The following is a 12888-nucleotide window of genomic DNA, read 5'->3' as shown; positions in this document are numbered from 1 at the left end:
CAAAATAGCTCATCAAAGGTGCCATTAACTGCCACTTTGCCCGCCACTATACCTCATCATCTGGGGACAGAAATTGCGCTTTGTAACTACTACTGCTGGATGTACTACTAGTTATCTTTTCCACTGAGTAAAGAGAGGCCTTTATTCTTTTACTTCTGGCCTGCGTCTTTAAATTACCTTTCCACCACACCGAATCCCCTAGGAGCAATGGCCTGAGGAAGTACAACGTGGCACATCATCTAATCAGGGTCACTACCACTCCCATCCCCTGCCCAAGATTTGACCAGCTCCTCGGGGGCTTGCTGAACCCCTCCCCTGCATATTTATTGCTATTATATGCCTATTTTTGTAATTATACACCTTATTCCTTCCAGTGAGACTCAACAGGCAGTGTTGTGGTTTAATCTGCAGGCAGTTTAGGTTCCTTATAACGCATGTTCAGCACTGAGGGGTGGATTTCAAGAAGTTGGAAATCAGGCACAATCACAGCTTCTACAAATGTCACAGGTACAACTGGTAAGTGAAGAAGCCATAAGAACAAATCTATATAAATGTACAACAATGCTGGCTGTTTCAGTAATTTTTTTTTTCCTTTGTTTTCCTTTACATTTTTTATATTTTTTTATTTATTTTACATTTTGGTGGCATAAACAGGCAGTAATTCATGTTTGGATGGTGGACATGGGGTAAATCAACATAAAATATCACCCACAAAACTATGTAAAATTCGTTTTACATTTGCAATAAATAAATATGTAAAAATATATATTGATCAAGAAACCTGGAAATGGTGTGGCTTTTATTAGTAAAAGAATATATGGTATTGTTCACACATTGTGTTAACACTATACCTCTGCTGTCCATATTGATTCAGTCTTATGGTACATCTACACATTGATGGATATGAGGTGTGTTTCCAGTACCCGATAAAAAAAATCATAAACACACACTCCTACAAAAAACCCACAGCGTAGATTGAACTGTGTTAAAGATTTTATAAATTTATTTTGTGGATATGCACTCTGTATTTTTCATCCTTTGAAATGCCCCTGGGTGATACCTATGGCTGAAACATGGCAACATTTTCAGCATAAATTCTACTATAAAAATTTGGCCAGTGTGGATGTACCGTCAAAGTGAATGTCCACCAAAATTCTGCAGCAATTAATTTTCAATAGTCTTTGTAGTGGTCAGAGTTCTGTTTTTCTGATACAGAGCTCCCTATTTTGACATAAAAAATCAGCTGTCTTCAGCAGCCACTAGATAAAGCTAACTGTATATTTGTCAAACAATGAACTCATTAAACTTACAGTAGTTGGCGTGCAAGTAGCCAGCATGTTAAACTTTGAAATCTAAGGGCCCCTGGTAACAGAGACACAAAAAATTGTTCACAGATAGTGGAGGCATGTCAGAGCTAGCTGAGATCCTCAGACTGATAAAAATACCTACTTCTAAGCATCACAGCAGCCTCCATCTCCTCTTTAGTCTCTTTCAGCCAAAATATTCCTTGTTTCAGCTTCACTATTAGATGTATTTCTCTCAGAAGCCTCCCATTGCCTCTGAGAGAAATACATCTAAATGTGCAGCAGAAACAAGTAATATTATGGCTGAAAGAGACTATAGAGAAGCTCAAACATAACTAATCCTTCACAGGTTGATTGTAAAAAGAAGTACAGCCATTATCCAAACTTTTTTGGAAAACTCAGGTACGCTTTAAGGAGCTAGCAATGATTGGAACAAATGGTTTATTCCTGATCCTTGCCTTATACATGTCAATGAGGCCTAAGTCTAAGGCCTGCGGCTGTGCAGCAAAAAAAAAACGCAACAAAAATAATGCATGCGACATACAACAACATACTGTACCTGTGTTCTTCCAGCAAAGTAAAAAAACACAGCAAAACTAATTAGATTAAAGGATAACTGTCATATTTTATTTATTTGCTAGTTTATTAGAGCTAGGCATGTATACCTGAGTTAGTCTGTCAATGATTGCCAAAAGATCTGTAATTACCTTATAATAACAGCTTTCATTAATGTCTCCTGTCCCTTTCCACTGCTCCCTTAAAAGACCGTCGCTATGGCTCATCTGTCTCCGGCTAGGAAGACAGAGGGGCGGTCCTTCACATTGCATGCCTGCATGAGGCTTCAGAGTGAGGAGGCGTGTCTCTCAGTAATCCAATTTGATTGGCTGGCAGGAAGCTGCTGGCTACAGCAAGTTTGTATGTGACCTGAGGGAATGCAGTTTTGGCCTCAGAGAACTGGCAGAGGAGCCATCTTGAGAAGATCCTCATAATGTAGGATTCAAAACAGCCGTAACTAAGGGGAAAACTCAAGGAAAACAGTGGTAAGTGAAGAAACTAAAGATTGCTTTATGCATAATATAACATATGCTAAAATTGATTTTTTGATGAAAATATGACAGTTATCCTTTAATTACAAAATAGATTTACATTATGGTAATTTAGGTCTGCTGTGTGTTTTCCCTTCACTGGAAGAAAACATATCATCAAAACAGCTTTATCGTTACAAAAGCTGCCTGCGTTTTTTTGGAGCCTTTTTTTTTTTTTCACATCAAAAATGCAGCACAGTTGTGACCTGTGGCAGCCCCCTAACAAAAAAAAAACACAGCTCCAACCACTATAAAGATATTTTAAGCAGAGAATTTTGAGCCTAAAGATGGTGGTAAAATGTGGAAATTCACTCTAATTTTCTTAGGAATAATCACAATCTGCCATATATTTATTAAACCATGGATATAACACTTTAATCTACTACTAGTTGATATCTTCTAACAAGATCTTGACATTCTCATTTTAGATGTGATTCGATTTCTTGCCTACGGGTCAAGATTTAAAACATGGTCACTGTATAAATAGGCTCAGTAAGGTTCTGTTTTAGGCCAAATGGATATTAACATATGAGATAACCTGCAATAAAAAGACATAAGTTAAAACATAAAGTTAGTAATGCCTAACTCCAAACATTGTGTGGGGTTTAAATGCATTATACATGTATTTCAGTAAAGATTTATTTTATGAGGTATAGTCTACTTAGGGGAATTATCTATAAATGGGATAAATCTGCTCGTGAAATATATTCCTCCACAATCCAAATGGTCACATTTAAGTTCAAACCAGGAAGGATACAGTACTTCTACATGGCATGTACCCCAAATGTATCATAAACAATATATCAAAACAAGAGTAAAAAAAATATGAAATTGCAAATTAAACACAATGAATAGTGAATGAGCTAGATCACAGGTACAGTAAATGACCAAAAATGTAAAAACACAATAGCAATGTTTAATATAGTCTTCATCTCCACTTCTCAAACAACATACAACTGCCTTACACAGGACATTATATACGATTTGTAAAGATTGCATTGTGAAGCTGCCATACTGCACGCAAAATGTAAAAACACCCAACCAATACCCTATAGCTCTAATAAGTCAATAAATTAAACAGCTATCCCAGAAGATCACAAAAAATACCGTTAACCATGTGCACGGCAAAAACAAGTTCACAACTGTTTCTGGGTTTCAGCTGTCTACTTTTACATCTTATATCTTTTTTTTTTTTTTTTTTTTAAATTTGACATAGAAACAGGTTTGGATTAAAAAACAACACTCTTTACTCATACCTTCAAGTGCTAAGCACCCAAAACTGTGTAGGCCTGAGGGCTGATTTAAAAAATATATCTTCATTTCAACTGGATGTATATCCTTGCTAATCATATCCCTATTTAGGTGATCATGTCAGTTTTGGTAGTGACACTTTTATAAAAGAAATAAAAGAACATAAACTTAGAACACATGACTAAAGAAATGTAACTAGGGTCAACTTAAAGGGGTTCTGCAGTTTGTTTTAACTGATGATCTACTATCCCCTGGATAGATCATCAGCATCTAATCGGCGGGGGTCCGACACCCGGGACCCCCGCCGATCAGCTGTTTGAAAAGGCTGCGGCGCTCCAGCAGCGCCGCAGCCTTCTCACTGTTTATCGCTGGCCCAGTGACGTCACGACTAGTATCAACTGGCCTGGGCGGGGCTAAGCTCTGTTCACTTGAATCTCCATTCAAGCTTAGACCCGCCCAGGCCAGTTGATACTAGTTGTGATGTCACTGGGCCAGCGGTAAACAGTGAGAAGGCCGCAACATTGCTGGAGCTCCGCTGCCTTCTCAAACAGCTGATCGGCGGGGTCCTGGGTGTCGGACCCCCGCCGATCAGATGCTGATGATCTATCCAGAGGATAGATCATCAGTTAAAACAAACTGTAGAACCCCTTTAATATAAATATAGCTACAGTTTGACTTAAAGGGGGTTGTCTCACAAAGACATATCCTTCCCAAATGCCCTATGGAAGAGCAGCTCCCGGTATGGTAGACCCATTCATTCTATGCATGTACTATAATATATGGCCAGACAAGACTTATCCAAATGAGAATAGATGATCAATAGTGGTGGAAGAAGACAATGTCTATTTAAAAAGGTGTTGTATTCATGAAAAGTGTGTCTGATTTCATCCTGTTGCTTCTCTTTCTGGAAGTATTGGTGGCATACAAGTCGGCTTACTTTTGGCCAGTATGCATTATTTCACAGCTGCATATGCTTAGAACATACTGCTGAACATAACCTTTGAATGTTCTATGATGTAAGCCTAGGATGAGGTGTTACATGTTCTGTGTAGAAATATGTGCTAATGCGGGACAAATCTGAAGCAAATAAGGCTACTTTCACATTCGCGTTTTGTGCGGATCCGTCATGGATCTGCAAAAATGGATCAGTTACAATAATAGAACCGCATGCATCCGTCATGGACAGATCCATTTGTTCTGTAACATAGCCAAGACGGATCCGTCATGAACTCCATTGAAAGTCAATGGGAGACGGATCCGTTTTCTATTGTGCCAGATTGTGTCATAGAAAACGGATCCGTCCCTATTGACTTACATTATGTGCCAGGACGGATCCGTTTGGCTCAGTTTCGTCAAGCGGACAGCAAAACGCTGCAGGCAGGGTGTCCGCCTTCAGAGCAGAATGGAGACTGATCGGAGGCAAACTGATGCATTCTGAGCCAATAATTTTCCATTCAGAATCCATAAGGGCAAAACTGATCAGTTTTGGACCGCTTGTGAGAGCCCTGAACGGATCTCACAAACGGAAAGCCAAAACGCTAGTGTGAAAGTAGCACTGGCAGTGGCAGTGGCAATTGTACAAACCCCTCTAATATGTACAGTACTACTTGTATTGACAGAAGCTCCAGAAAGCAACGTGTCAATCTATGAATAAAACCAAAATGGAAAAATGTAGAATTTGGTCAAGAATTCCTTTGTTGCTAATTTCTTCCAAGATTTTTAGTTAGAACTTGTCTCTAGGATAAATACGTAACATAACAATGCTCAATGACCTTTCAAATGTGCAGGGCTACACAATAAAGGGACAGACCCTTGACACTCTCACGTCAGCCTTTTGCACGTTTTGGCACTATAGGTGTCAGCTCTATTGGTAACTTGCAGACACTATGCCTATCTAAGGGATACTGTAACCATGACTATGGTTCAGCCATCATGGTATTTACAGTATGCTCATGCAGAAGTCTACATCTGGCCTACAGACCACATGCTGTCTTCAGTATTCTTCTGTGGCCTTCAATTGATATAGTCTGTCAAGGTGGCCATACACAGTAGATTAAGGTCAGGTGAACATGTCGATTGAGGTGGAACTGACCAACTAACCATGTAATGTACATTAGATATTCGACCGATGTTGGTGAGAAAAGAGGATCAGGAATGTTGAATTTCAGCATTTCCAATCCTTTGTCTTCATTGGAGATGATGCACCACCAGAGAAGTGCAATTCAGTCTAAATAATGTGAGCACCTTAGGCATTGATACTTGCTACAATTTTGACGTTCTTAATGGGAGTACAATATTGGACATTAAAGAGTAACTAAACTTTTAAGCAAGTTTTTTTTTTAATGTTCCAAATTGCCTAAAAATATTATTTTCTAATACACTTAATTTATTGATTTTGACTTTTTACTAAAGATAGACTAGCTGAGCGTAGTGGGCTCCTGCCTGTGCCTGCTTCGCAAAGCTAAATGTCCTGCATGTCAGCTCTTAGCTTAGTAAAGCAGGCACAGGCAGGAGCCGCTCCTCCCAGATAATCCTGGCAATTTATTTTTAGGGCATTTGGGACATTTTAAAAATACTTGATTAAAAGTTTAGTTACTGTTTACTGACATAATCCATAATTTCATTGTATAAAGCCAAAGCACATTGTCATATTAGGGATGCATGTAATACAGTCTATAATGGGGTACCCCTGGCCTGCTATGGATCCTAACTGTACCCAGTGATGTATCTATATGGGGGTGCAGAAGTACCGTAGCAGTTGATTTCACACCCTCGTGCCGAAGGATCCCAAGTGTTATAAATGGCACATGGCAGGTGGGGGGTCTTGTTGCAGATTTTGTATTGTGGCTCAATAGCTTCAAGTTACACCTCTGACTGTACCTTTTTTTGCCTCTGATTTTATTAGGAGGCACACATTGTTTTTTACTCAAGAATTTATATGAAATCCATGGCAAAATAAACGTCCTTCACATAAAGTATTTGTAGAGTCTTTATATCATGGCACATAGGGAATAAAATGATATATTCACAAGTGCATTTTCGGTAATTATCTAGCGGATGGCTACAAAATATGTGGAGTCGTGTGGGGTGGAAAATTATGTCTTATTGTATGATCATGATTCCATTACTATTGTGACCATCAGAGTCGGCCTAAATCATTTTCTTCTGAAAACTAGTTTAGGATATGCAAACCACAGAGTCCTCGAAAATGAAGACACTCCTCAGTTTGAAGAAGTCTCTGGTTTGACTTACATGAGCTAATCTGCAATCTTCTCTCCCATGGAGCATTGTCTGCAAAAAAGTTTCCATAACCAACTGGGTCTCTTCAAGGAGAAGTGGGAATATTTTTGAGTTTGGTCTTCATCTATGATACACGGTATTACATTACATAATTTTCTTTTTGTTTCATCTATAAAAGTGCAAACCTTTAGGAGCCTAAGAATTTAGATAGTATGTTCCTTGCTTTTTCTCCTCCGCACCTATTCATACATTCTTAGAGATAGCAGTAATCTACGATGTATAAAAATGCCCACCTTGACCACTGAATCTGGCTGTTACACTGGTGCATTGCGCATATGTTTAGCTAGGATTGCCTGCTGTAAACATTGAAGAAAGGGGACTGTTCAGTTTTACTGTTCTTTCAGTTCTGAAAGAATTAAGGCATTGAATACTGCTATGCTGGATCACAGCAACAAGGGTGGAGGGGGGTAAGCTGAAAACATTACAATGGGGAAATATCATTGAGATGGCTGGCATTAATCCAAATGCATCTTTCAAAATATACATACACCATCAGTATATACATTGGACTCTTGCTTTTTTTTTTTGTATGACAAATTACACATTAGCATGGAAGAACAACCAGACAAGCTTCCACTGGCAACAGTCATTGATCTAATGCCAGCTTTCTTATGCCAGTGAATGATATGGCTGGCTATACAAGGGCAGTCCGGGAATCAGTTCTTATAATGCTGGTACAACTGCTTTTTCTCCTAAGGATAGGGGTACTCATAGAACTTGTTGGCTCATTGGGGCACCCATGTTGGAGAAGGATGTCCACACACTCTTGACTTCCAGCTCTTCTAGCATAGAAGAGGGCAGTGTGACCATTAATGTCCTTGGCCTTTACGTCAATGCCATACTGTAAAAGGAATAAGATACAGTAAGTCAATGTGATGTTTTTGCGGCTAACACAATAATACTTTTTGTGTCTTAGTGAAAAATGTTAAATTATCATTGTAAGATAAAGCCTCACCCAGACAAGCAGTTGTGTGATGACCACATGTGGTAGCTCACAGCTCAAATGAAGAGTGGTACGCCTTTCTCTGTCTCCTGTGGCACTGTTGATCTGCTCCTTGTTGCTATGGGCAAGGAGAAGTAAGACACTGGCAAGGTTTTTGTCTTGAACTGCTTTGAAGAGCTGCTTCACCAATGGGATACCAGGGCTTTTTAATGGAGCTAAAAACAACCGCTGCTCGTACTTTGCTCTTATCCATGACTCTCTCTCCTCCCTAAATAATAAATAGAACCACAGAAATAAGATTGAAGACTTTAAAGAATAATCATAATTTATTCCATATTGACTTATTTTTTTCCAGTGTAGCTCATGAAAATGACCCACTGTATAGCCGAAATTCCTACAGTGTTTTAAACATAGTCTCATTGACAAAAAAAAATAATGCACCAGGTAAAAATATTGAATTGCTGTAAGACTTGGCATGCAGTTATGTCAGATCAGTGATGGTCAGTTCGCAGTGTTCGCCAGCGAACACATGCGGGTTGCCATCTTTAGTAAGTTAGACTCACCCGTCCGGCGATGCACAGGTAAGCCTATACCTGTGCCTGTGCCGGGAGCCGGTCTGAAATCAAATGCGGTCACCGGGAGCAGGCAGTTCCGAGAACAGCCGCCAGGGGCCTTCAATGGGCTGTTCTCGGAACTGCCTTCTCCCGATGACCGCATTTGATTTCAGACCGGCTCGCGGCACAGGTAAGAGCTTACCTGTGCATCGCCGGATGGGTGAGTATACCTTACTAAAGATGGCAGCCCGCATGTGTTCGCTGGCGAACACTGCGAACTGACCATCACTGTGTCAGATATGTAAAGGATTACAGGTGCGGTATGATTAGACTCTGTCTAGCCACAAGAAGGTGTAAAAGTGCTTCCCATTTCTTCCAGTTCAAACTTCTCACCCTCACCCATAAAGCCCTCCACAGTGCTGCACCTCCATACATCTCCATACATCTCCTTCTTCATTTCCGTCTACCACCTTACTCGCACTCTCTCCGTTCTGCCAATGATCTAATTAACATCCTCCATAATTTGAGCCTCTTATTCCCGTCTTCAAAAGTTTTTTCCAGCTGCACCGGCTCTCTGGAACGCACTTTCCCGGAAAATCTGGTTAATTCTCAACTTCTTAAGCTTCAAAAGTGCCTTAAAAATACATATTTTCAATCAGGCTTATAGTGTTAAGTAAACTGATTCTTCCCCTAGTAACCCCTCTCCCCCAACCCTTATTCTGTATTGAACACCTTCTTCTAACAGTATTGCCCACACCCAAACCAGCTTGGCCTGTACAACTCTATTTAGTACATAGGTGGCTGGACCGCATTGTAAAGCAACCAACTTTACAGTACCTTTTGTGTCACCCCCATTCCTTCATAGATTGTAAGCTCTTGTGAGAGGGGCCCTCACTCCTAGTGTTTAACTTGTTTGATACCCTGTAATTTTGTTATGTCTGAACCCTCTAAATTGTAAAACGGTGCAGAATATGGTGGCGCTATATAAATATTATTATTATTCCCCTGCTGCCCTATAAAAAGACTCTCAGAGACTACTTATGATTAGTGTACCTCTTGGTGAGAGATTGTTGACTGCTAGACATTCTTCTGTAAAGCACTGAAAGACATTTTTCCCAGTTGACAGAGTTTGAAAGGGGATTGCATTATTGGACGTAGAGAAGCCAAATGGCTGATTTAGCTAATTGCCTGCAATCTAGGCAGTTCTGACCTAGCTGTTAGGAGGTGTTGGGAGCAGTGGTTATGTGAGGTCATTCACACAGGGGAAACAGGCCCTGGATGGTCTAGACCAGGGGTAGGCAACCTCCGGCACTCCAGGTGTTGTGAAACTACAACTCCCAGCATGCATACTTGCTCTGCTCTTCTCAGAACTCTCATAGAAATGAATGGAGCATGCTGGGAATTGTAGTTTCACAACAGCTGGAGTGCCAGAGGTTGCTGATCCCTGGTCTAGACCAGTGTTTCCCAACCAGTGTGCCTCCAGCTGTTGCAAAACTACAACTCCCAGCATGCCCGGACAGCCTTTGGCTGTGCGGGCATGCTGGGAGTTGTAGTTTTGCAACAGCTGGAGGCACACTGGTTGGGAAACACTGGTCTAGATAGACCACCACCAGAGAGGATCCTCTGATCTGCTGACAAGCTGGAGCAACTCCCACAGTTTCATTGTCCACCATCCAGACACAGGTGGCACCTTCATTATGCAGCCATGTCTCTGCCTAGACCATTTCCAGGCACTTAGCAAACAGAAACCTGGTATTACGGCGCCCATTATGTGTTCTGCCATTGACAGCCAGCCCAATAACCTTCATTTGCAGTGGTGTTGTGAATGAGAATCCTGGACTGCTACAGACTGGAACTGTATCATCTGTAGCAATTACAGTAACTTAGGTTCTGTCGGTTGGGTTCTAGTATGGAGGCCTCATGGTGAGCGCTTTAAGTCCTGCCTTTGCTGTGGAGTGACACACTGCCCCAGCTGCTGGTGTGATGATCTGGGGAGCCATCACATACAACAGTCGGCCACCATTACTAGTGATACGAGAGACACTAACAGCTCAGCGATATGTGCAGGACATCAAGCCGCCACATTTCATTGCCTGTTTCACCAGAGTGATGCTTGCCCACACACAGCAAGGGTTTCTCAGGAATGTCTCCACCAGGTTGCAACACTTCTTCCTTGGCTGCCCGATCACCAGATTTATCGCCAAGCCAGCATTTATGGGACCAGCTGGGACGCCAACTTCAGCAACCTATGAGTGCGCAGGATCTACAGGCCCAGCTGCAACATCTGTGGGCAAATGTGCTGCAGAATACCAAACAATACCTGTATGCCTCCATGTCCTGCCATATCTCATCTTGTATCCAGGCTAAAGGTGGCCCAACATAGTCCTATAGCCTCCTTTTAATTGTACAGTTTTACTCAATAAACTTATCTTTTTGCTCTAATTTGCTTAGATATATCATCATTACATTCTTACATTCGATTCGATTACAACTCCTTCTTGGTGCATAATTTTTTTTGTCAGTGAGTGTATTTTTAAGCTCTTTTGGTGAAATTAATATCCCAATTCATTATCTATATTAAAAAATACTCTGGCACATTTATTAAGATTAAGACTGGCATTTTAGAATCTGCGACTTCTCCCTGCTCACGACAGGTATATAAAAGTGGGCGTGGCATAGGTGAGGAAGGGGATGGGCCGGCAGGCAAGTCTCAGTTACCATTTTCTATGCCTGTTTTAGGCGTAGAAAATGGTCTAAATGCAACAAAGCTAGGAATCTGTGCTACATTTAGAAGCAGCAGTGGATCCACCGAAGTTATGAAGAGGCCTGCGCCTCTTTATAACTCCGGCAGATCCACTGCCAAGTACAGGACTTATTAAGACAAGCATCTAAAATGCTGGTCTTAATAAGTGCTCTTTACACTCTTTACACCAGAAATTAGTGTAAATTATAGTTCAAATCCATGCCAGCTCATCTAGTATACATTTGAGTTTCTGGTGCATGGACAGACAAAAATATGACAAAGAGGCCTATGTTTTGTAGTAGACTAAGCACTCTACCTTGAGGAGTCAGGGTTTGGTTTAGTTCGACCCCGAGTTGTCATCTCCCAGATGCTATTGGCCATTTCATTGCCAATAGAAGTTAGAACGAGTGTCAGCTCAAGAGGCCAATCATCCAGATCCAGGGAGCGCACACGTGACAGATGAGTACCAAGGTTCCGATGGATTCCTGAGCATTCGATGCAGATCAGGGCTCCCAGGTTTAAACTAGCCCAGGTGGGATCTAGTGGATACAGATATTTATGATGTTAGAAACGTCAAACATTTTGAAGTGTCAAGTTCATATTTGTAACATCTGTAGTTGTGTATTGAAATACTTAAAGGGGTATTCCCATCTGAGAGAATGGGGGCATATTGCTAGAATATGCCCCCATTGTCTGATAGGTGTGGGTCCCACCTCTGGGACCTGCAACTACAGTACACCGAGAACGGAAGGTGGTGGCAGGAGGACCACAGGTCTCCCCGGGTCCGGCCTCCTCCAAGCGTTCTCCCCATAGTACTGAATGGAAGCACCCCACACTTGCGCGGCCACTGCTCCCATTCATTTCTATAGGGCCAACGGAAATAGCCAAGCTAGTGCTCAGTTATTTTCAGCAGCCCCATAGAAAATGGAGGGTGGCTGTGCATGTGCAGTGCACCCTCTACAACTTTCGGGGCTCCGTTCTCGGTGTAGATACTAGCAATGTGCTCCCATTGTCTGAGATGGGAAAACCCCTTTAATTAATTTCCAAAATTAACAAAATTGTCTACTAATCTTGTCTACTTAATCTTTATGGCAATTAAGAACTGAAAGCCTAGTGCTGATGAACTGGTCGACATTCCAACTGAAAATATACAATATTTGTGACAACTTGCAGACAATGTGCCCCCAATTTAAAGAGGTTGTCTCATCTCAGACATTGGGGGCATATCGCTAGTGTTGAGCGAATCAAGCTTCGGATCAGAGATTTGTTTAGACACTTCGGTTTTTATGTTGTGTCCGCGTACAGCATTAAAATGTATTGCCTTCATGTAGGAGAAATTAGTTTCAGCCAAAGTTGTGTGAGACTTCAGTGAATTAATTTGGTAATCACATCTGTATTTTTAAAATAGCAATACGAAGTCCGGTTTGGTACCAGCTGGTACCTATAAAACAGTCCAACCTCAGGATCTCAAATAGTTAAATCCCTGGGCGGCACCATGTAAGAAATTAGCCAGGGGCTCCTACTGTGCTAACAAGGTTTCAATACAAGAAGTCTTCAAGCTTAGTCAGAAAGTCTCTTTAACAGTAAATAAAAAAGCCACATACTTGGAGCATTGCAGTCTACACAGAAGTTATTCCCTTTAGAATTCCGGATAGCTTGAATAGCTACAGCTTCACTTTGGCTATCCATGCGGGCCTGAAATGACATA

The 12888-nt window shown here is 41.2% G+C and overlaps 1 protein-coding gene across 1 annotated transcript in view; it reads right to left on the bottom strand.

Annotated features, from left to right (window-relative positions):
• Positions 1-5101: 5101 nt before the first annotated feature.
• The window catches only part of AGAP2 (ArfGAP with GTPase domain, ankyrin repeat and PH domain 2), a 366570-nt gene continuing 358783 nt past the window's right edge, over positions 5102-12888 (bottom strand). Inside the window, exons 14-17 of the mRNA XM_040425945.1 lie at positions 12785-12875; positions 11497-11719; positions 7896-8151; positions 5102-7781 (exon numbers count right to left, since the gene is read on the bottom strand). Coding sequence (XP_040281879.1) covers positions 7575-7781; positions 7896-8151; positions 11497-11719; positions 12785-12875 — 777 coding nt within the window. The 3' untranslated portion in view covers positions 5102-7574. The remainder of the gene's footprint in view (positions 7782-7895; positions 8152-11496; positions 11720-12784; positions 12876-12888) is intronic.

Source organism: Bufo bufo, chromosome 3, assembly GCF_905171765.1.
Source record: "Bufo bufo chromosome 3, aBufBuf1.1, whole genome shotgun sequence".
NCBI lineage: Eukaryota > Metazoa > Chordata > Amphibia > Anura > Bufonidae > Bufo > Bufo bufo.
The sequence above is the reverse complement of the archived record's forward strand: the minus strand, read 5'-3'. Positions and strand labels throughout refer to the sequence as shown.